Below are 24,297 nucleotides of genomic sequence, written 5' to 3'. Positions count from 1 at the left end.
ACTTGGTGTTATTCCTCCTTGCTCTTGTGAAAGATCTCCATTCCTTTGGTGAGGTCTCCAGGTTCAAGGTAAATATTAAGATATCCCAGATATTGAATCTTTTGCTTTTTTGTGCCCCTTCATCTGGGCAGGGGAGCATATACCTTAGCTCAGAATTAAGCTGGCTCGTTCGGTGGCTGAGTAAGCAACACAAAACTATGCTACCCTCACCTCTCAGGTCCTGTGCAATCTGGCCAACCGGCGTTGCCTACAGCTGTCTTGGCTGGGCAGGAGAGTGGCTATTAAGATGATTGTCCCACCCCAGATCCTCTACATTTTCCATGCCCTCCCACTGACTCAACCAAAACCTATACTTCAGTTACTGAAACTAGGGAACAACAATATTATCTGGGAGCTACGTCTGCCCAGGCACCTACTCTAATGCCCAACACACGAGGGAGGGCTCACAGTATGCATGGTGACACATTACTATCAGGCCACTCAATGACATTTCATGGTGGAGTGAGCCGCCCGGAATCCAAGATGCACTGGTGTTTTATGGACCAGGCGGTGGTGGGCTCCCACATTTGGCAAGAGCTTTGGCTCCCTGGAAAGCTTTGGGCATGAGGACTCTACTCCTCCCCAGTGACTGGCTTTTGTTCAGAGTTTGGGATGCCTTGGCGACCAGGGCTGGATTGAACTATTTCCTTTAACCCATAATGCCAATCCTGGCTAACCCTAACTTCAGACCTGGGATGCTCCAGGAGGGGCATCCAGCGCTGGCAGGTAGGAGGCTGCAAGCGTATAAAACACCTAAGGGATAATCCCATTTGATAAATTGAAGGCCGATTATGTCCTAGAGGAAGCAGAAGGCATCTAATACTACAAGTGTGAAACTGGGTGCTTCATCCAACCATAAGACCCCAAGTGGAGTGACCCCTTACACCTTTTGAAAATGACAGACAGACGTCTTATCATAGAAATCTATGCACTATTAGGTGTGATGGCACCAACAACTAAAATAGTGGGACCGAGGAGGGGGGAGGCAGAACTAGGCAGAGCCCTGTCCATTAAAAATTGGGAAGACATCTACTACCGAGTCCCTCACACTGCTCACAACATAGCTAGAACAGAAATATTAGAAACAAGGCTTCATAAATTATGGTATATCTTAGGGATGGAAAACCTCTCCCACGCAGTTGACTCAAAACATGACTCCTACCCTGACTTGTGGGCACCATTCATTGCTATACTGTTCTCTGAATTTAATGAGCTGACATGCCCGACTTATCTTAAACTGCTGCGTTTGCTTCCCACAATTGAGATCTCTGTAACCACACTGCCTTCCTAAACATTCAAAGTCAACATGCACCCACTTATGCTGACACCAAACCCACAACACTGCAGTCATAGGTCTCTGCAACTTTCTTTTACAAAGAGATGGGGATGGGGGCGATCCAGGGAATGTTTGTATTGTTGTAAAACTAGCGTGTGTTTACGATGCTGCTGGCTCCAGGGTTGTAGGTGGACAGCTGTGTGAAGTTTTCATTCTAGCTGTTTATCGTGATGCTGCTGACCCTGGGTTGTAGGCAGATAGCCCTGTATACAAATGTGTTCCTATAGCTATAAAATAAATAGAACTGATCCTTAAAAGCCAAAAATTCCCCTGGCTGGTATAATGTAGGTTGCTGACATTTCTACTACCATATTGGTATATAGACCTTTGATGATAAAAGCTATGAATTAGTGGCAAATCTTACTTAAATTGGGCTGCTGTTGGCAGAGTCACCTGTGAATGCGGAGAAATTGACAGCAGGACTTGCTTCTTAACCATACGATTGATGGTGAAAGTATTGGACAACAGGGGGGGCTTGAGTGTATTCCGTATTCTGTATTTTATATGATCAGGAGTTGATTATGTTCTAAAGAGGTGGGATACTACTTAGTATTGAATATTCATCACCTCAAAGCCATCTCTCCCACAAATAATGGCCCCTTGGAATATTTGAACAAATACCTGGAGGTTAGCAGTCTAAGTAGGCTGCAAACTCTGTAGATGATCTTTTAACTGTGACTAGATAGAGTGTGATTGCATTGGTTTAAGTGTAGGCAGACAGCATTATTGCTGATTGAATAGACAGCCTCTATCATATGAGATTGAATTGGGGAGGAGATATCTATCAAGTAGTCCTGAAGAAATTAGTTGTTGTACATTTTTTCCACCGATACGCATTGACTAACCCTGGGCGTAGTTCGCAAAGTAGCACTTTGCGAAGCTACGCAAAGTGCAGTTCGCACTACGCGAGATATGCGTAGCACTTCGCGAACTGCGTAGTACCTTGTTCGCACTGTGCCAGATGTCGTTTTCAATGATTGCACAGTGCGGACAAGCAACCGGCACTGTGCAATCATTGAAAATGGCATCTTGCATAGTGCGAGCTGTAGTTTTCTGCTGCTCGAGTAGATTTTTACTCGAGCGGCAGCTTTCTCAACGCGAACTGGTAGTTTCTCATCGCGAGCGGTCGCGAGCATACGCGACCACTCGCAATGAGAAACCTGACCTCCTCGCGTTGGGAATCTCGCCGGGAGGTTTATTTTCCATGCTCGCGATGGCCAACTTGATGTTGCTGATCGCGAACAAGGAAAAAGTCTCGCCGGGATGTCATTTTGCTTGCTCGCGGTCGCCAACTTGACGTTGAGGACCGCGAGCAAGCAAAAAATGACCGCAGCACTATGCAACACTACGCTACGTGTGTTTGCACTGTGCTATGTGCAGTTCTCGTAGTGCGAAGTAGTGCGAACTTCGCAAACTACGCAAGCGTAGCGTAGTGCTTTGCCCAAGCTTAGCATTGACGACAATTGAAGGCACGATCTGCAGTGCACTGGTGGTCCTTTTATGTCACTGATCTAATTCATGGAGTCCTAATGACAAAAAGAGTAGAAGCGTATTTCTGGAAGACTAATTTTGTTGTCTTACAGCTTGTCCCTGTTTTATGTATATGTAAATGTGGTCTTTTTATGTATATGTGTCTTTACATATATTTGCTATTAAAGGACATACTTTATCATAATAGGATGAAAGCCATATATATTTTTCTAACTTTCTGTGATACTCAATTGTGTTGTAAGTTATAATGTAGGTAAACGTATAGCCAGTGACTGCTTGTAGTTCTAACCTTTGTTTAGGGAAATCTTTAGACTTTTGGTTTACTCAACCCTGTTCCTTGGTGTGAGGTGCTCTCATTTTGTTAAGTTTTTGTTTTAGAAACAACCCCTCTGCCATCTCACAGATTTTGGAGGCCATCTGCCAGAGCCTAAATGAGGCCCTTAGTGGCTTAAATGTTTCCTAATATTGATGCAGCACAGTGCAGAAACCAAATTTGCTGCGCTGCAGTGTGTGGAAGGGAAACAGCAGAATGCACCATATCTACTAAGATACGGCATGAATTTTCTCACTCCCTGAAGTACAAGACATTAGGCTGCCTTTGGACAACGCTCTTGCACCATAATGCAAAACTGTGTGTGTAATGTCAAGCATAGCTTTGTACTGGAAGCGGTTCGTTCTAGTACAAAACATTATGCTTAGTTATAGTTTATCTTTTATACAACTTTGTATGTGTGACAGCACAAATGCAAAGATATAAAAGAAAACTTTTCTCTAACATTATGCCTGCCCCGAAATGGTGTACATTTTTGCTGCAAATTCCTGTATCCAAATATTCATATATAGGGATTTGCCTTCAAATCCCAAGATTGGTGCATTGGGAGGATCCATGTACAACACCCCCTTTATGTAAAATAGCGCATAGACCTTTTTGTTCTTTTTCCACTCAAAACATGTTTTGCTCTAGAAAGTAAACTTCCAAATGCAACACTTTGCCCTAGTTTGCATCACATTTATACAGCGCAATATGTTCAAAAGCTTGCTCTTAATTATGGAGTTTATTTTCGGTATTAGTAGACAAGTGGACAATTCAGGGTTTGGGGCCATGTAATGCCATGGTGTGTGTTCCAAAACATTATCAGAATGTAAGTATCTGTAAGAAACCTCTGTTGTTGATAGTAATGATTTTCATATTATTTATCTGAAAATTGGACACTGATGAGAGACTCATGCCATGGCTACACTAAGGTTTACAACCCAAAAGTAGCCTAACATTATCATGCTCCGTATTGATTACTAATGTATGTTCGAGCATGTGATTAAAGTGATGTCGATGATGGTGATACCTCTAATGTAAATCACTTTGGATGAAAAAAGTGACAATATGTTTTAAGTATCTTTTTCATGGCCTATATGTGTGTAGCATGAAAGTGTGTATCTAGTAGACTATCTAGAGACATATGATTCAGAAATGGTTTCAAATTAAAGAGGAGTTTAAATTTCCTTCTTAGTGGACGCCCTTCAAGTAGGCTAGACTACGAATGAAGGGATCCAACAGTTAATTCAGTGAAAAATAAGCAAGGTTCAAAACAAATTTCAAAGACAGTAAGCAATTTTCTCATTAGCTACCTGATTTCTATTAACAATATTACAATTATTAAAATCTCATAGTCATCAAAGAGACTTTACTATATTTTTGCATACAAATGGACTGACATTGATCTCAAAACCTATTTGATAGGTGTGCCCCAAATGTTTTACACTCCACAGGACACTGCACACCTTCAGTGGAAGTTAAAAAACACACAAACAGTAAGAATAGAATAAATACAAATATATACAGTATTTTTTTTAAACATTGTTCAATTGTATGACATGGAGCAACAAACTATACATCTGACATGTAACTTTTTGCAATTCTAACTGTGTATGTGTTGATATCAAACTTCTTCACCCTTGATGACCAACTCTTTCTCTATGGACACCTAAAAGTCATCAAATACCATGTTCTGCTCAAGTCCACACTCATCAATCACTTCCATATACCATCCCTCCTGGCCACTCAGTCACCTTCATTTAAACCTCTATACTGGACCACTAATTCTCCTCCATTTAAATGCTTTCCTGGACCAATTAATCACCAACTTGTACCCCCTCTCCTGTACCATTCATTCATCTCCATATACCCTCTCGCTTGGATCACTCAATCACCTTCTTACACAGTCTCTATTGGATCACCGAGTCACCTCCATTTACCCTCTATCTCCATATACCCTCTCTTGTCAACCACTGGATCTCCTCTTTGTACTCTTGATCGTTTTTCACTCAGTCACCTGTGTATACCTTCTCGCCTCAATCACCTAGTCACCTCCACATTCTACCTCTTCTGAACCACTCAGTAACCTGGATAAACCTTCTTGCATGGACCACCTAATCACCCTCATGAATCCTCAGTGCTAGACCAATCCAGAGGGGCAACACAAAAGGCCAATTAACTTTATTATTGTTTTGTTTCCCAAATAGATTTGTAATACTGGGGGATATTTGTAAGAGCATGTGAGTTCTGCATTTTTCTTTCAATAGAGAACAACTTGCTAGCCTCCTCATTATTGTTTCTAAGTGCACAAAATGCTCAATATCATATAGTTTTACCAGTGATTGCAAAGGAACAGTAAAACATTCTTCTCATCTAATGTTCCAGAGAGGTATCAGCAATAATGAGAGAAAGAATAGGCAATTCAGTGGTGACTCAGTGAGTTAAGCATTTGGCATTGACATCTGGTGTGACCTACAGGCCATGATTTTCAACCTGGCAGGGTCAACTTAGTATGTCATTGTGTCTTGGATGAAATAAAGAGCATTATTACTACTGTTTGTTAATTACAGTGCTTATAAAGAGCAAAACACCTATACTTTGTATACAGAACCAATTATTTTTTTTACTATGAATGTACTCAGATACTATTAGGCTATTATTAGGATCAGCATTTGTAATTGTGCTTCATTTCAAAATAATCTGTTGTAGAAGCTCGAACTTCAGCGTTCACCTCTGTGTTGTTGCCTAGGACAAATCAATGACATGGTCCAGCTGGATTTTACTATTATAGGACTTTGAAAAAAAAGAAATGAAATTACCTCCAATGACAGCCGAGTCATTTCTTACTACATTTGTGAGTTGCTCATGTTCATCTGGATTCCCAAAGGGATCTGAAAACCACCAAAGAATAATATTTAGTTGGCCTATTTATTAAGTCTCATATTTGCAAAAAACTTTAATGGAATAAATATCCTTTACTTACAGTGGTGTCATAAATGATGTCATTTCAGATGCTATCAATGATGTTATCAATTATGTCACAGAACATGTCATGAGTGATGTAATAGGTGAGGTCATAAGCTGTGCATGGAGAAGGTGCGAGTTATAGTCACTTCAGTTAACTATAACTGGTGAATTTTAGTGCTTCAAAATGCTATGTTTCACCTAAATATAACGTTACTTTAACCTTAGTTTTTTCGAATTAATTTCAGCTTTCTTTAACTGTAAGTAACAATATAAAGGGGTGTTATTTTAAGTAAAGAAAACCTACTGGCTTTATCAAGGGGTCAGAACACTAAAATATAATGGCATGACCTATTGACTTTATAAGGAGGTAAGCCCATCAACATTTATAAAGCAGACCTATCGACTTCGTCAAAAACTCACCAATAACTATAATCAAATGTATATGTTATAAATACATACATTGCAATATGTAATAATAGTGGTTGTCACACATTATTTTCAATAAAGCATTTTTAAAGCAACCATAAACATGCATTGGAGTCTTTTTCTAACCTTGTTTAGGCCACAAAATGCAGGCATACAGCCAGTCAGAAGGCGTGTGGAGTGCTTAGAAAAATTGTAAGCTCTCCTAGTATCAAGGATTCAATTACCCAAGAAACTTACTGCAACTTAAAATAATATATTGCTTGAGGGACTGCTGTGCTACCTGCAGCTCCCGACAATATTTAAAAAAACTACATGGTGGGGCCTCTGCCATTTTTTATGGGCACCAGCAGGATCAAAGACATCCAATGAAAAGCCCTTGCAGGGAATTATTGGGTGCTCCTTGCCTTGGGGCAGTGAATGGTAAATGAGGGCCTATGGCTGCTTATTTATTATTACTTTCCTGTTTTTTTACGTTTCTTTCGAGGTGTCCAACCAGGGACATCCACAGGTTACAAGACTATTGGGGGCTGAGGATGGAAACCCCAAGGCCCAGTGCCCTGCCAGTTCCTCAGGCTGAGCCCTTCCTAGGGCGCAGGCAGGAATGGTGAAATGTTTTCCTTCTTTCTTTTTTTTATATGGGTGCCCAGTCTCACCCAGGCCACCCAAAACTCTGCTGGTTGCTGGGGGTGTGACAATAGGTCAATGGACCATATGGACGCAAATACCCACTGGCATCACTGCCAGCACCCATCCTGGGTGTTAGTGGGAGCTGGCTCCATTATGTTGCACACACATGGCTGGGAGTGACTTTTTTCCACTCGTGGCAGGTGGAAGCTATCTTCAGTGTCACAGGGGATGGGGTCCATGAGATACTGAAATGTGTTGGGTCCATGGGGGGATGGGATCGCCTGGGAAAGGCATATGCCCCTGGGGATGGGGTCCCCGGAGTAATCAGAAGACTTGAGGATGGGGTTGCATGTTCCCTCTCCATAAAAAGACATCAGCCCAGGGAGATGATGGTCCCAGGGGCCTTCAAAAGGGTCAGATGTCAGTCCCTTCCCCGCAAAAAAGACATTACCCTCTGTAGATGGGGTCCCGAGGCATTCATGTGACTCAGGAAAGGCCACACGCCTTGCTCCACATAAACATTGGCTTTGGGGGATGGTTCGCAGGACCTTTTCCAAAGCTAGGGGAACAGGAGTTGCACACCCCTCCCCCAAAATATAGGCATTATACTGACCCCCCAACCCTGGGTGACCTAGGGGACTTCAAATTGAAAAGTGTGAGAGCCTGCCCTTTAAAAAAAAAAATATTACTGCAGCCAATAAGATTTTGTTTTTTATTGTTTGGGTCTGCTGCCTGAAATATGCATAAATTTTGAAACATAATATCTAGAAAGCCGTTGAATGGATTTACACCACTTTCACAAAAACACACAGTATGGCTCAAGATCTATCTTTCTGACAAATTTGGTTTCATTTAGAGTTTCTGGCAGACATGCAACTTCCCAAACTGTCTTTTCTGCAGAAACCCTAAAATTGTGTCGTAGAGTGTGAAGCCCTGGAGCCATAGAATATGTGCACTGCAGCAGGGTACTTATCAGAAGTGCAATGGTGACTGAGTAGTTTTCCATCACTATTTTCACTGAGTGACAAAGTGCAGAATTTAAATTGCACTAATTGATCAGTGCAAGACCAACCTTTGAACTGACTTAACATCATATTTTGTAGTGCCTCAGATAGCATAAATGAGAGTGTAATATTCAGAAGGCAATGGTGCAAACTTGCTTAGTAAATGCTGAAATACATTAGTCCAGCCCCAGCTTGGTTAAGGGGTGGCAGCGGTTTCTTGAAAGCTCTAAAATATATTTTATCCTTCATTCGTGTCTATGACTAGTGGAAATGCAGTTGTCTTGCTTGGAAGGGTGAGTGGAACAGAACACAGTGCTCCTCCCCTATTTATCAATGCCCCCTTCAACAGAGCCACTGCATCTGGCATCGATAGCCAACCGTATTCACAAGAACTCTGTGTCTGTTGTGTTATAGCATCATGACCTGGGCAATCAGATGTGCCAAACAGGCGGTTGTGAGGTGCTCACTAAGAGTTTTCAACAAGTTACTCGCAATTTCCCCAAAGGGGAATGATGGCATAGGAAGAGGGAATGCTAGTGCATTGGACCCCCACATCTCTGACCCTGCAAGTAGAGCCTGCTGAGGTCCAATCACAATCTATCTCCCACTCAATTGGTATTAATATGGATAGACCCAGGGGAAGACCCACCTCAAAGCTGATCACAAGCTTCTACCATAAGATCAATAAAGACACTTAAATTACGTCTTTTACCAGAATAGCAATGTGCCAGGAGCCTGCACAGGACAACCAGTGGAATACACCAATAGTGCTGGGGAAACCCCCTTTTAAAGGTGAACACAAGAGAAAAGGGTTTGAGGGTATGTGGTAGGGAATTGCACCAACATCGTTTGTGCGTGTTGTTTTCTTGGTCTACGTAGGATGGTGCCACAGGTAGGGGATAACCCTGAACCCCCAAACTAATTGGCCCAAGGCCATGTAAGACAACAACAAGCCTGTGCACATGTAAACAGTATCTACAGATCAGTTCTCTGTGTCGTGTCTGGTCACAGAGTGAAAGTATAACATCACATGGATACGATGACTGTAAAGGCGAATAATCAAGAGTTGTATCAGTTCTTTTTCTTTTATTCCAGAATGGTTTCCCAACCAACACATGTTTTGTCTGGGGAGGTACCCCACGACTTCTTCAGGGCTTCTGGCAAAACAGGAAGTGAAGAGATTCTCTCTGCCGGTTGTACTTCTGTCCCGGCTGGTGAAGTGAGGTCGATAAACCTAAAATGTTGACAGTCCTGTGTAGGGACCTCGAGACGATACGAATGTAGAGGCTTCAGCGCAAGTGCACCTACCCAATGTGGGAAAGTGAGTCACGAATATGACCCCGGGGCTGTTCGAGGCCAGCGCAATAAATTCAAGGCACCCGACTCCAGCCTGAGTAAGAGAGATCAAGAGTGGATATCCGGGACAGCGAGTACGCTGTATCTGTCGTGCCGCAGAACCGGTGACCAAAAGATACAGTGTACTCGCTGCCCCAGATATCCACTCTTGATATCTCTTACTAGGCCTGGAGTCGGGTGCCTTGAATATATTGCACTGGCCTCGAACAGCCCCGGACTTATATTCGTACCTTACGTTCCCTCATTGGGTACTTTCACTTGTGCTGAAGCCTCTACATTCGGCTCGACTTGAGGTCCCTACACAGGACTGTCAACATTTTAGGTTTATTGACCTCCCTTCACCAGCCGGGACGGAATTACAACTGGCAGAGAGAATCTCTTTACATCCTGTTTTCCCAGAAGCCCTGAAGAAGTCGTGGTGTACCTACCCAGACGAAACACATGTTGGCTGGGCAACCATTCTGGAATAAAAGAAAAAAAACGAATACACCTCTCGATCATTCATCTTCACAGTCATCGTATCCATGTGATGTTATACTTTCACTCTGTGACCAGACACGACACAGAGAACTGATCTGTAGATACTCTTTACATGTGCACAGGCTTGTTGTTCCCTTTTAAAGGTGAGCAGGCTCCTACTAGTGCAGAAAAGCCTGGCAATGAAAATGAAACTCTTAAAGGGGATGCCCGGAGTCTAAATCTGGGGGTGGGAATGTTGCCCCAAGTGGGCTAAATGCCCAACCGGTGGCACAGCAGCAAACTAAATACAGGCCAGATTATGCAAAGAAAGAAACAATGAAAGGTACGCAAAGTGCACAGGCTCAGCCACTGCCAAGCGAGTCTGAGGTACTGGCAGGAATGTTCAGTAAATATAGCAACCCCCATCCATTGGGCTATTAAAACACCTCACACAGGAGTTAGCAACCCTAAGCTCTGCAGTTCCATTAGACCCGCTGGATGACAAACCTCCTGGTAGCAAGTCCGTGAGTACCAGCTCTTTGATGGTTCTAGATTACACTCTGCCCGATGTGCCAACTAACGCAACACTGTGTGAGAGTTGACGCACTGGGGGGTCCGGAAACTTTGATAATCTAATTATCATCTCAGATGATAGAGTGGAGGTGGAACCGGAGATAGGAGGCCCCCTGTTGGACAGGCCACATGAAGGGCTTGCTCCCTCCCCGCATGACAGGGCCCGAGCCCCGGCCCTCCAGGTGTTACCCACAGAAACAACCCGCACCCCGTCTCCAGACGGGACTCCTGCCCCCGGACATCTCTGTATCATGGGGCCGAACCACTACCGGCTCCCTCGCCCGGCCCGGCCGCCATCTTGGACACTGCACCACGAGGCCGCGTGGCCTCAGCTCGACCCTAACCCTGGGCCTGGCCAGGCCCCGACATCCCGGCACCACCATCCACCCAGGAGGTGAACGGACCACTTGGCAGGTCGATGGGAGAAAGAAGTGTCGATGGCTCTCCCCCGCCAGGTGCCGATCGCCCCCCAGCTCCCCCGGGCGCTGGCTCCACCCCCCTGCTGGGTGTCTGGACTCCCTCATCCCGGACCTCCCGACCTCCAAGTGCGAGGGTCCGGACATCAAAGGGCGCCAGACCTATAACTGGGGCAGCTCCAGAGCAGGAAGGCAGTTGTATCCTGGAGTCGAGAGACACCGAGAAGAACTCATCCTTGACGGACTACCGGCGCTGCCGTAGCCCTGCCTTGTGAACTATCATCCTGCCTGCTGGCGCTGCCGCGGCCTTCTGCACCCTCCATCCTCGTCGGGACCTGCTGGCGCTGCCGCGGACCGTTGTAACTACCACCTTCATTGGGACCTGCTGGCGCTGCCGCGGACCGTTGTAACTACCACCTTCGTTGGGACCTGCTGGCGCTGCCGCGGACCGTTGTAACCACCACCTTCATCGAGACCTGCTGGCGCTGCCGCGGACCGTGTAACGACCACCTTCACCGGGACCTGCTGGCGCTGCCGCGGCCCGTCCAGCTAGAACACCGAGCTCGAGGATTGTGAGCTATCCATCATATCATCGCATCTACCAGATTGGTAACAAGACTGTCCCGCTACCCCCTTTCCCAACCAAGAGACTAGAATCGAGGGGACCCCTGAGTCCTGACCTCCTTGTACCATTCTATCGTACCTAAAGATTGCTTATAAAGAACGTTAAACCTTATCTTTGTGTGGTGTACATCTGTGGGGGGGAAGTTACTCGTCTGTACGATCGCTGGAGACGGCTCTCCTCGGAGACCTCTCCCCTTGTCCTCGGCCGACCCTCCCGGTCCGTCTAACATTGGTGGCCAGCGGCGCGATCCGAATCAACGCGTAATCGTACAGAGAGTAGCTCACCCCACGACGAAACCACAATGTCAACCAAAGAGAGCGGATCCACCGAGAAATTCCAGATGGAGAAATTGGAAGAGTACAGCCATCGTGAATTGAAACAATTCTGCATTGAACTAGGCATTGCTACCACCGGCCTGAGTACCAAAGACGATTTCAAGCACGCCATTGAGTCGTGGGCAGAAACCGGGGCCGCGAGATCCCCAGACCAAAACATTGCAGCATCAGAGAGGAACACCACGGCTCCCGAGGAGCGAAGAACGGGTCTCTCGCAGGAAGAGATCCAAGAGAGAGAAAAAAGCAGACTACATGAGCTAGAAATGGCACGGCTCAAAATGGACGGTGAACTAAAATTAGCCGAACAAAAACTGAACCTAGAACATCTGTGGCTCCGAGAAGAACGGGAAGAAAAACAGAGGCAGAGAGAGCTCGAAGAAAAGAGATTAGCGTACGAACACGAGCGCAAACTGGCAGAAATAGACCTACGGAAGCAGAACAAAGAACTGGAGGTGCCCGAGCGACCGCGCACCCCGGGCGTGACAGAAAAGAAAGCCACATCCCCAAGGATGTCGTTCGAGAGTATGTCCGAGAGGACGACATACAACAGTGGTTCAAGGCCTATGAGATCGCCATGACCTCCCACCGGATCGATCGAAGTGACTGGGGAGCCGGTCTATGGGGGAGGTTCGTCAATGAAGGCCGCGATGCCCTGTTACAGCTCCCAGACCATCTGATGTCATCCTATGACCACATGAAGGCTGCCCTCCTCACCCGATATGGGCTCACACCCGAAATGTACCGCCAGAGGTTCCGAGACTGCACCCGGATCCCGGGTACAACTTGGGTGGAATATGTCAACTATTTCAGCCGAGCCTTCGAGGGTTGGATCAAGGAAGCCACGTAACGACCTACGAGCAACTTTTTAATCTCATGGTATGGGAGCACCTCTCTAACAACTGCTTCGTCGAGCTGAGGCAGCACCTCCTCGACAGTAAATTGACTGACCCACGGCAACTCGCCGCCGAAGCTGACCGGTGGGAAAGCACCCGAGTGGGCCGGAGAGGGCCGCACGAACAGAACCGGAACAACCAAGGTCAGCACCGTCCCCGAGGAGGAGGAGGAGGCCAGGGACGAGGAAGAGACACCGTCCCGGCCGCTCCCGCTGCCAGCACCCCGCCCCCGGCCAGCCGGGGCAACCCCCCGATGCGGCCGGGGTTCCGAGCCAATGTCACGTGTCACCGATGCCAGCGAGTCGGCCACTACGCCAATGACCCGAACTGTCCACAGAACCAAACTCCGAGACCCCGCCAGGTAGCTGCCGCCGCCCTGGGGGGAGAACAAATCTCCGAAGAACAGGAAGAATACGAGCAGGAACAACAAGAGTGGGAACCGGCCGCCATGGTTCTAGCGTGCCTAGGGGGAAGAGACATGGTCCCGCGGGCTCCCCTACCCGCCAACACCAGAAAATATAGTCAGTGGGTGAACATTAATGGACGCCGGGCCGAAGCACTACGTGACACGGGGGCCAGTGTGACGGCCGTCCGCTGTCACCTGGTAAAACCAGAGCAGATCCTGCCGAACATTCTCTGCCCCGTCCGTTCAGCCGACAATTCGGAGAGTCTATGTCGGATGGCCTGCGTCCCCTTCGAATGGGGAGGAGTCTCCGGCATGTTGAAGGTGACGGTCCGAGATGATGCCCCCGTAGACTGTCTCCTGGAGAATGATCTTGAGAGTTCCCCGTGGGCCGCCGTAGAAAGAAAAGAGCACCTGGGGATGTTGGGCCTCCCGGACTGGGCGTGTGTAACCACCCGGTCCATGGCCGCCCGTGCCATCCCCCGACCAGAAGAACCAGAATGGCCAGCACCTCCTCCCCCGATCGCTCCAGTAGAGGACACCGACCATACCGACCCCCCAGAGCAAACCCCCGAAGGGCTCGCTCAGCCCCAGGACCTTCCCAACCTGGCTCAGTGGCGTCAAGAAGGGGGCCCACCCAGGAACAGTTCCGTCAAGAACAGAAAACCTTTCCCTCCCTCAAGGGACTCCGCCAGCAAGCCCTCGCCCAGAGCGCAGGGGACACCACCGGAGCCCATTGGATCTATTGGGACAACGACCTATTGTACAGTGAACAGAGAATCGCGGAGTTAGGGGCCAGTCGAGTGCTGGTGGTGCCCCTCCGTTTTAGAGACTTCCTGTTAAATTTGGCCCACGATGTCCCTCTGGCTGGACACCTGGGCCAGGACAAAACCAACAGTCGCCTGGAGACCCACTTTTTCTGGCCGAAGATGAGAAACGACGTCCTCAACCACTGCCGGTCCTGCCCCACGTGCCAGGCCAGCGGGAAGAGCGGCCGCAAACTCAAAGCACCTCTGCAACCCTTCCCAGTTGTCACCACCCCGTTCGAGAGGGTGGGAATAGACATTGTGGGGCCCCTGGACCCCCGTACAGCACAAGGACATCGGTTCATCCTGGTACTGGTGGACCACGCCACCCGCTACCCCGAGGCTGTGCCCCTGCGAACTGTAACAGCCCCGGTGGTCGGCCGGGCCTTAATGGGGATCTTCTCCCGGGTGGGCTTCCCCCGAGAAGTCGTCAGCGACAGAGGCACAAACTTTATTTTGAAGTATATGAAGTCCCTCTGGCAACAGTGCGGGGTCACCTACCGGTTCACGACCCCCTATCACCCTCAAGGAAACGGACTAGTCGAGCGGTTCAACCGCACGCTCAACGGAATGATTGGGGGATTGGAAGAGCCCCTCCGTCGCCAGTGGGATGTACTACTTCCGTGCCTCCTCTTCGCCTATCGAGAAGTTCCCCGGAAGTCCCTCGGCTTTAGCCCTTTCGAACTCTTGTACGGGCACCCTGTGCGAGGGCCCCTCAGCCTAGTCAAAGAAGGTTGGGAGATGGCCCCCCTAAAGACCCCTCCAGACGTCTTCAAGTACCTCCTGACCCTACGCAATCAGACCAGGCGATTCAGAGAAATGGCGAAAGCGAACCTTGAGGCCAGTCAGGAGGACATGAAAAAATGGTACGATCAAAATGCCTCCTCCATCGAATTCGAACCTGGCCAACAAGTGTGGGTGATGTCCCCCACCGAACCATGTGCCTTGCAGGACAAGTGGACGGGGCCCTTCAAAGTGGTCGAACGCAAGAGCCCCGTCACCTATCTCATCGATATGGAATCTCCCCGGAACCCCCTCCGGGTCCTCCACACCAACAGACTCAAACCCCACTTTGTGCGCTCGGAGCTCAGCCTCCTGATGGCTACAGACAGTGGAGCGGAAGAAGACTCCGAGCCTCTCCCTGATCTCCTGAAGACTCGTGAGACAGATGGTTCCGTGGACGGGGTCCGGCTCTCCGATGCCCTCACCCCGGAACAGCGCCAAGGCTGCCGGGACCTCCTGCTGCAGTTTTCTACCTTGTTTTCCCTCACCCCAGGGGTCACCCCCTGGTGCTTGCACGACGTGGACACTGGGGACAGTCCCCCTATCAGACACCGGGCGTACCGCGTACCAGATCGGGTACGGGCCTGCATCCAAGAGGAGGTATCAAAGATGCTCACGCTCGGGGTCATCGAGCCCTCGGACAGCCCCTGGGCCAGCCCGGTCGTGCTGGTCCCCAAAGCTGCTGCCCCCGGCACCACTCCTGAGCTCCGATTCTGCGTCGACTATCGGGGCTTGAATGCTGTCACCAGAACCGACGCTCATCCCATCCCCCGAGCGGATGAACTGATCGACCGCATGGGGGCTGCCCGCTACCTCAGCATCTTCGACCTGACAGCGGGCTACTGGCAGATCGGTCTCACACCCCGGGCCCAAGAACGATCCGCCTTTTCTACCCCCGATGGCCACTACCACTTCAAAGTCATGCCCTTCGGCATGAAGAATGCCCCAGCTACCTTTCAGCGACTGGTGAACCAGGTCTTGGCGGGGCTCGAGGAGTTCAGCGCCGCCTACCTGGACGATATCGCTGTGTACAGCCGCCACTGGTCCGACCACCTCCACCACCTCCGAGAGGTCCTGCAGGCCCTCCAACGGGCCAGCCTCACAATCAAGGCCAGCAAGTGCCAAATTGGTCAGGGGTCCGTGACCTATCTCGGACACCAGGTGGGAAGCGGTCTGGTGGCCCCTCTGCAACTCAAAATCGCTGCCATCCAGTCCTGGCAGCCTCCAGTCACGCAGACCGAGGTCCGAGCCTTCTTGGGGCTCACCGGCTACTACCGGCGGTTCGTGAGGGACTATGGCAGCATTGTGTGGCCCCTCCCGGGACTCACATCCAAAAACCACCCGAAGAAGGTCAACTGGACCCCAGACTGTCAAGCGGCCTTCGAGAAGCTGAAAGCCGCCATGTGCACTGCCCCTGTGCTCCAGGCCCCCGACTACAGTCGGGAATTCATCATACAAACAGATGCCTCCGACCATGGCATCGGGGCGGTCCTCTCCCAGCTGAACTCCGAGGGACTTGACCAACCGGTGGCCTTCATCAGCAGACGCCTCCTGGCCCGAGAACAGCGCTGGAGCACCATCGAGAGGGAGGCCTTCGCAGTGGTGTGGGCCCTCAAAAAGCTCCGGCCCTATCTCTTCGGTACCCACTTCCGGGTGCAAACAGATCATCGACCCCTGCAGTGGCTAATGCAGATGCGGGGGGAAAACCCCAACCTATTGCGTTGGTCCATCTCCCTGCAGGGGATGGTCTTCACTGTGGAACATCGACCGGGCCAAGACCACGCCAACGCAGATGGCCTGTCACGCTTTTTCCGCCTCGACGAGGAGAGTCCCCAAGAGGATGGGTGACTCTCCCCGCCTTCAGCTGGGGGGGACGCATGTTGGACAGGCCACATGAAGGGCTTGCTCCCTCCCTGCATGACAGGGCCCGAGCTCCGGCCCTCCAGGTGTTACCCACAGAAACAACCCGCACCCCGTCTCCAGACGGGACTCCTGCCCCCGGACATCTCTGTATCATGGGGCCGAACCACTACCGGCTCCCTCGCCCGGCCCGGCCGCCATCTTGGACACTGCACCACGAGGCCGCGTGGCCTCAGCTCGACCCTAACCCTGGGCCTGGCCAGGCCCCGACATCCCGGCACCACCATCCACCCAGGAGGTGAACGGACCACTTGGCAGGTCGATGGGAGAAAGAAGTGCCGATGGCTCTCCCCCGCCAGGTGCCGATCGCCCCCCAGCTCCCCCGGGCGCTGGCTCCACCCCCCTGCTGGGTGCCTGGACTCCCTCATCCCGGACCTCCCGACCTCCAAGTGCGAGGGTCCGGACATCAAAGGGCGCCAGACCTATAACTGGGGCAGCTCCAGAGCAGGAAGGCAGTTGTATCCTGGAGTCGAGAGACACCGAGAAGAACTCATCCTTGACGGACTACCGGCGCTGCCGTAGCCCTGCCTTGTGAACTATCATCCTGCCTGCTGGCGCTGCCGCGGCCTTCTGCACCCTCCATCCTCGTCGGGACCTGCTGGCGCTGCCGCGGACCGTTGTAACTACCACCTTCATTGGGACCTGCTGGCGCTGCCGCGGACCGTTGTAACTACCACCTTCGTTGGGACCTGCTGGCGCTGCCGCGGACCGTTGTAACCACCACCTTCATCGGGACCTGCTGGCGCTGCCGCGGACCGTGTAACGACCACCTTCACCGGGACCTGCTGGCGCTGCCGCGGCCCGTCCAGCTAGAACACCGAGCTCGAGGATTGTGAGCTATCCATCATATCATCGCATCTACCAGATTGGTAACAAGACTGTCCCGCTACCCCCTTTCCCAACCAAGAGACTAGAATCGAGGGGACCCCTGAGTCCTGACCTCCTTGTACCATTCTATCGTACCTAAAGATTGCTTATAAAGAACGTTAAACCTTATCTTTGTGTGGTGTACATCTGTGGGGGGGAAGTTACTCGTCTGTACGATCGCTGGAGACGGCTCTCCCCGGAGACCTCTCCCCTTGTCCTCGGCCGACCCTCCCGGTCCGTCTAACACCCCCCGTCGGGGGCTGCCATTTTGCCGATTCAATCTTTAAGAGCATTCCTGTAAATAATGTCTTCTGGAATTCCCTTGATCAATCTGGAGGCCGCACAAGGCTTTATAATCTCTTAAGCAATGAATGCCCTTAATAGGGTTTTATCATCACTCCTCTCAATCTTAGAGAAAACACTAGTGGAGTTTGACCATATAGAATAACTATATACCCTGATTATTCTTGCCCTCATGCCTGCAGGTAGGAAACACAATGACACCTCGCAGATGGACTTTCTATGTGTGACAGGAAATTTGATAACCCAGAAGAAGGCTAAGATCCATGATGAAGCATCACAGATGGATTCCCCACGTGTGACTGGAAATTTGATAGGCACATACAAAAGAAGCTACCCTGAATAAATCTCTGATTCTATCCACAAAGACAAGCACTCTACACTTTATTAAGTGCGGTGCAGGGCATCTAAAAAATGTGAAGGACTGTCTTCACAGACCACCAGATGTCATGCTTCAACATTTGCAGTCCTCGCTCTCTAGAAACTACATGTGGTAGAGAGCGGGTCTACACCTGGAGACAGGGAGGCACTTTCAAAAAACTAAGTGGGGGCCCGTGATAAAGTGAAAGGTTAAAAACCAATGCAAACACTAAAATACATTTATTTGTTAGGTGCTTACTTGATATTAAAAATCAAGAGCGGGGATATGGGGAAGTAGTACACCATCACCACCAGTATCGCCAACATGTTTCTGCTGTATTGGCCCAAAGGTTCCGTGGCATTCATCAAGATGCAATAACTAGGGATCCTATCTAACCTCTTCTGATTAAGATATTACCACCCTGTAGGGTGACCTACATCACCCCCTACCTAAAGTAGGGGTTTCTTGAAACCCCAAGTGAGGGACTGAAATGCCCCATGGGAAGGGGGACTGAAAGACCCCTGTAGTCACACTTGCCTCAAGGTGCGTCCCTCATTGTCATCCCCATCAGCGGAGAAGAGAAGAGGATACCTTTAGGATGACAGCGAGGGACGCACCTTGAGGCAAGTGTGACTACAGGGGTCAGGATGCAGGCAAAAGAAAGAGCGCAAGGATCAACAACTAAAATGAAGAAACTGAAGACATTCTTGGTCCAAGGAAAGAAAAGGTAATAGTAGTAAGCACCATTTAGGAATGGTTAAAAACATTGACAAACTTAATAAAAAAAGCCTATGTACACTTACACCACAATACTCGTACAGTACAATAAGAAAAAGTGAGACAGTACAATTAAACTAAAAAGGCAAGAGCAACAAGATTTGAGAGCACATATAGTTTCTGTATGAGGAGAGTTCATTTTAAATCAAGGATGTCCAATCTTCTTCATGATTTAGACCCTTGTATATGGTGTCCAACAAAGAATTTAACGTAATTCCTTCTTGTTTAATAGGGATGTCATGTTGTCTCCTCTTTCAGGGGTGAAAACGGTGGTCATCACTTGCCATCATAAGTCATCTTCACAATGTCTAAACTCTATAAAATCTGACACTAGAGAGGCAGTGAGGACCTTGCATCTGATGCAACGCTTTTGCTCATTGATTATCAAAAATTAATTCCTAAGTGAAAAACACATCAAACTTGTAGGCCCAAGCAACACGATTATCGGATGAATTACATATATTTCATAGTCATTGAGTAGCAATACATCATATGATCAAACAATCAGGTGCTCCATATGTAATAAGTGAAAAAGTGCTTGTGCCAAGAGAAGAAGTGATTATACATACATAAAAAAAAAACAATTAACATTATTTGGTGGGCCTGCCCACTATATCAACGTTCTCAGTGACTCTTTGATGGGCTAATATCAGGCTCCTTAAAATGGCCTAAACCCAGGTTTGCACAAAAGAGAAGCATAAACATTTGGGATCTTCTATTCCATACTCGTCCACATACCACTCACAAGCAACCAACTACTTTTGTATCCACTTGGCGCATCCTACCAATAGTGGTTCATGCACAGTCTGACCATACATCAACGTGATAAAAAACCTGGAACTCAGTGAAAACTTTAACTGGACCACGAGACGCCATACAAACTTCAATACAAGCCACATCATATACATGATCACGTGTTCTTGTAAACTACGATACATAGGCATGTTATGTAGAAAGTCAAAACACGCATTGGAAAACATCAGAGTAACTTTAGATGTAAAATGATCACCACCTGAATGAGTAACCATTAGTTCACATCACAGCATTTAGCGAGCAACCTAGAATGGGCTGTCTTTGAGACACTGGATGATACCAGCACCAATGCAGAATGCATCCTTTTTGAAGGAACAATGCTGGATTTATTGCCTGAGAATCTTTGAGAGAGGTCTGAAAGATTAAATTACCTGGCTAGAACTAGGCTAATAGGTCAAGTCCACAGAGATATTTTACATCACTGACCTTCTACCTTATTCATTCCAGTCAACAAACTGGGTAAGACTGGGTTGGTCGTTTCAGTCAAAAGTGAAACTTTTTGAGGAACATCAATAAACCTCTGTCAATCCCTGTCATCCGACTGGAATCGATCTCCTCTACTTTTACACACATTACCTCCTAACATCCATAAGGATCACTGGAAGGGGAACCATGACTACCTTGTATGACATTTAACACATCACCCAGGCAACCTATCCTTGCTAAACTGAGCTTCAAGAATATTTAATACTGTTAAAACGCCCGTTCACGATTGTGTTTCTGGCAGACACTCAAAAAAACATTTTGAGAATAGGCAGGGGTTTAAGAGCTTTTAGTAGGTGTGTGTATGCACCATTGCCATCAACATCAGCAAGTCACTTGTTAAGGACCATGTCATCTCCACACAGCCGACAGACATGCTTTGATTTTAATGTGAAAAGGGAGCTGTCAGTAATTTCTTTCTCCCAAAAAGACAGTCCACATCATTAGCTCGAGCACGCCCCCGTTTTAATCCTATGAGTACATATTGTAAAAGAACTTCAAAAAATAATCAGTCAGGCATAACTAAATTTAAAATGAATATTACACCTTTTTATGGCTTGGTAAGGTCAACATAGCTGTTTTTTTATTCCATAGCTGCATAAGGCCCATTAACACCTCTCCCCACCACCTTGTTATGTTTTATGACAGAACATTTGGCCTGTTTTCGGAGGTAGATTCAAGTAACACCAGCCTTCTCGACACGAAGGGAAGTTCAGTGCTTCCCCTTGAAATGCTCACATCCTCTCTATTTCAAAAACACCCCATCTTCTTGTTTAGATTGTAATAGACTGATCTACACCCTTCTGATTCCCATGGGGCACACCTATATTCCCCACAAGGTATTTAAAAACATTGCATACATTTCTTTCCTACATCTATGTTTTTAAGATATATTCTTTTAACAAAGTCTGTATTTTCACAAACATTGTACCTATCATTTTGGTATAAAACTATACTCCTCACATGTTCTCTAACTACCTATTATGTTTACCCTAGCTCTTAAGGCTTTTTTGGTGAGTATACAGCATTTTTTGTACAACCTATATATACACTTTTGAGAGCTGTACCCAATAATCGGGTACTCCACTTAACACACAATGGGAAACCCCTGGCATTTACATAGTTGTGCAACCCCTGCCTTTCTGTGCACAACCCCCTCCACACAACCCCTCCTCCGTGAGCACTCATTAATCGTCTAGAATAAGAACAAATGAATTGCATTAGTTAAAGGTACATCATTGGGCACGAGGTAACACTGTCTGTGATGTCAACATGCAAGTTGAGCCCCAGAAATGTAACCCTTTTCTCATTTTCCTCCCAGTTTTGGCTAAAGTCAAAGCCTATAACAGAAGATCTACTTTGGGTACAGTACGAACCATGGACGAATACCTGCCTTACACACACAAATTACTAGGGTTACCCTAAAGTCTAGATTTTACCACACACACAGTCATGAAGGCTTTAGACCCATAGAGGCAAGCACTTGCACTAAACATATGGCCAGACCACTAGGTGTCGAAGATCGATAATTATTCCGCATTAAACCAATCTGTTTTTCAACCTTATCCTTGTCCTTACCTTTTATTAAAGTTTCCTCTTTAGAGACTTGAGATAATTTTATGATCCACTTCCCACATCTTGACGCTGTCACCACTCAGACAGTCTCCTTCCTAGTGGAGGACGTTGTCACTTGGAGAAAAGGACACCTAAGTGACTAGACCAAATGATGTTTCTATCCACCATATCACACCTAGGGTGATATACACCATAGGATGTGAAGACGTGGTTGAGGGTCTCCCAGACAATATTCTTGGAGATCCTGTCAAATGTTGCATAAATACAGGATTACCCCATTGAAGCATAACAGGGACTCCTATGCTAACGAATGTATGATGTTACTACACCATCCATTACCCCGCAGTAGGTTGCAAAGCGGACGTTACATCGTCCGCGATGTTACCACGCATGGCTTTACATCGCAAGTCGTTTCTACGACTTGCTCTAGATGGCGCGCTGGACTTAGGAATAGTATAAATTACTATTCCAACTCCAGTTAGTGCAACAGCAGAGAATGTGTTGGATTTAAAATCCAACACATTCGCTGGTGTTGCGCACCATCTAGAAACGACTTGCGATGTAATGCCATGCGTGGTAACAACGCGGACGATGTAACGTCCACGTTGTAACCTATCCGTGTGGTATTACCAGCGTTGTAAACCCTGTTTCCCTATGCTAACATATGTGAATCCTTATTTTTGTGTGGGTTTGCCAATGTACAGAGGGTTACGGGAACATAGAATGGCATATATTACATCAGCAGTGTTGCAATTTGAGAAAATGAGAAAAATCTCAAAGATGTAGTGAATTACTGATGTGTCAATTCCTGCAGCTCTGTGCAAAAAGGACAAAAACCCACATGGTCTGTATTTGTAGTGACCGTTTTTGAGGGGAAGGCTCCAACACTCAGAGATGGTGCAAGCTGGTCTGAGAGATGGTATTACTGCGCAGATGAAATGGTCATTTAGGTACGTTCCCTGCTTGTAAACAAACATAGGTTTCTCAAATGCAAGGTCCCCAGCTACTAAAATGTGCCAGTTTTTTTTTAATGCATTTGGAGATGAAGTTTGAACTTAGAGAGAGAGTAGTTATGCCAACAAGTCTGTGGGATTCCTCTATTGCATGAGGAGTTAATAGAGTCTTATTCGGGCAGTACCATGCTGTCTTAGCAGAACATCTAATCAAGCATTTGGAATAGCGATGTTTTAGTAACTTCTGGGTTAAGACCTCTTCCTCCCTGAATAAATCACTTTTGTGTTTGGAATTTAGTCTTATTGTTAAGAATTAACTATATGAAAGTGAGTCTCTCAGTGAGCGTGAATGGTGACTATTGCATCCCATGAATGTGTTTCTCTCTGTGGGCTTCCAATAAGAGTGTGCTGTAGAGATGCTCATTTTCAACACGGACAGAAAGGTCCAAAAAAGAGATTTCCTATGGATTGGATGCAGATTGAATCTAAGGGCATCATCGTTTTGGTTTAAGCATGTCTGAAATAATAGCAGTGGCTGAGAGTTACCCTCCCAAATCATGCAGATGCAATCCATATATCTCTTCCAGAGAGCAGTCAGTCAGTCACAAAACTTTATTCGGACAATCATGGCCATAGAAGTACACATGATAAAAACATTTCACACATATAGCAGCATTAGAGATTTCAAAACACACCAGGGGCAGGGGGGATACAATACAGTTAGTATCATGAAACACAATATATAGAAGACATGCCAATAAGAGGATATCTAAATTAGATTAATGATTAAAAATATTAAACAGTCAAGAACAGGGCCAAATCCTAAAATACTGTTATGAAAGGATAGAAATGTTACATTGAACCAATTTGTTTTCTAACCCCCAGTAAAAGGCGGACAAATTTCCCACTGCCATGCAACTTGTCTCATTCTCTAACATTTGCAGACTATCTAAAGCCTCATTTATAGGAGTTCGTAATTAAGGAGCAAAAAATAGGTAACAAAATTCTCTTCCTGGCATGAGCATATAGAGCACAAAATACAATAAAGTGCAATGTGCTTTGAATGCCAGTGTTGTTCTCCCCAAACTATGTACCGAGGGAAAATAACTATTAGGCTTAATCACAGTCTTGTCAAATAAAACCTGAGGTTCCCATTCAGAAGCCAGGAGAAGTAAGGCTCTCACCCATGTGTCAAGTTGATTGGATTGTAAGAGCGCTTACAATCAGATTATCAAAGGCTGTCAGTTTTACTTTACCTTGCCTGTACTGATAAGCCTCCTTTGTTCAGGAGATAGTCCTGGAGTCAATACTTGAAGGATTTTCAGTGTGATCCTGCACACCCAGATCGAGGAATTCTTTTTTTATATATTTGAGCCAAGGTATGGTGAAATCATTG

At 47.3% G+C, this 24,297-nt stretch overlaps 1 protein-coding gene across 1 annotated transcript in view; it reads right to left on the bottom strand.

Annotated features, from left to right (window-relative positions):
- Positions 1-24,297, bottom strand: part of LOC146861608 (contactin-associated protein-like 5) — a 1,183,739-nt gene that overhangs the window by 3,967 nt on the left and 1,155,475 nt on the right. The window contains exon 23 of the mRNA XM_085646457.1: positions 5,999-6,070. Coding sequence (XP_085502583.1) covers positions 5,999-6,070 — 72 coding nt within the window. The remainder of the gene's footprint in view (positions 1-5,998; positions 6,071-24,297) is intronic.

This window comes from Triturus cristatus, chromosome 3_1 (assembly GCF_964204655.1).
Source record: "Triturus cristatus chromosome 3_1, aTriCri1.1, whole genome shotgun sequence".
Taxonomy (NCBI): Eukaryota; Metazoa; Chordata; class Amphibia; order Caudata; family Salamandridae; genus Triturus; species Triturus cristatus.
Note: the sequence above shows the minus strand (reverse complement) of the source record. Positions and strands in the feature narration are given on the sequence as shown.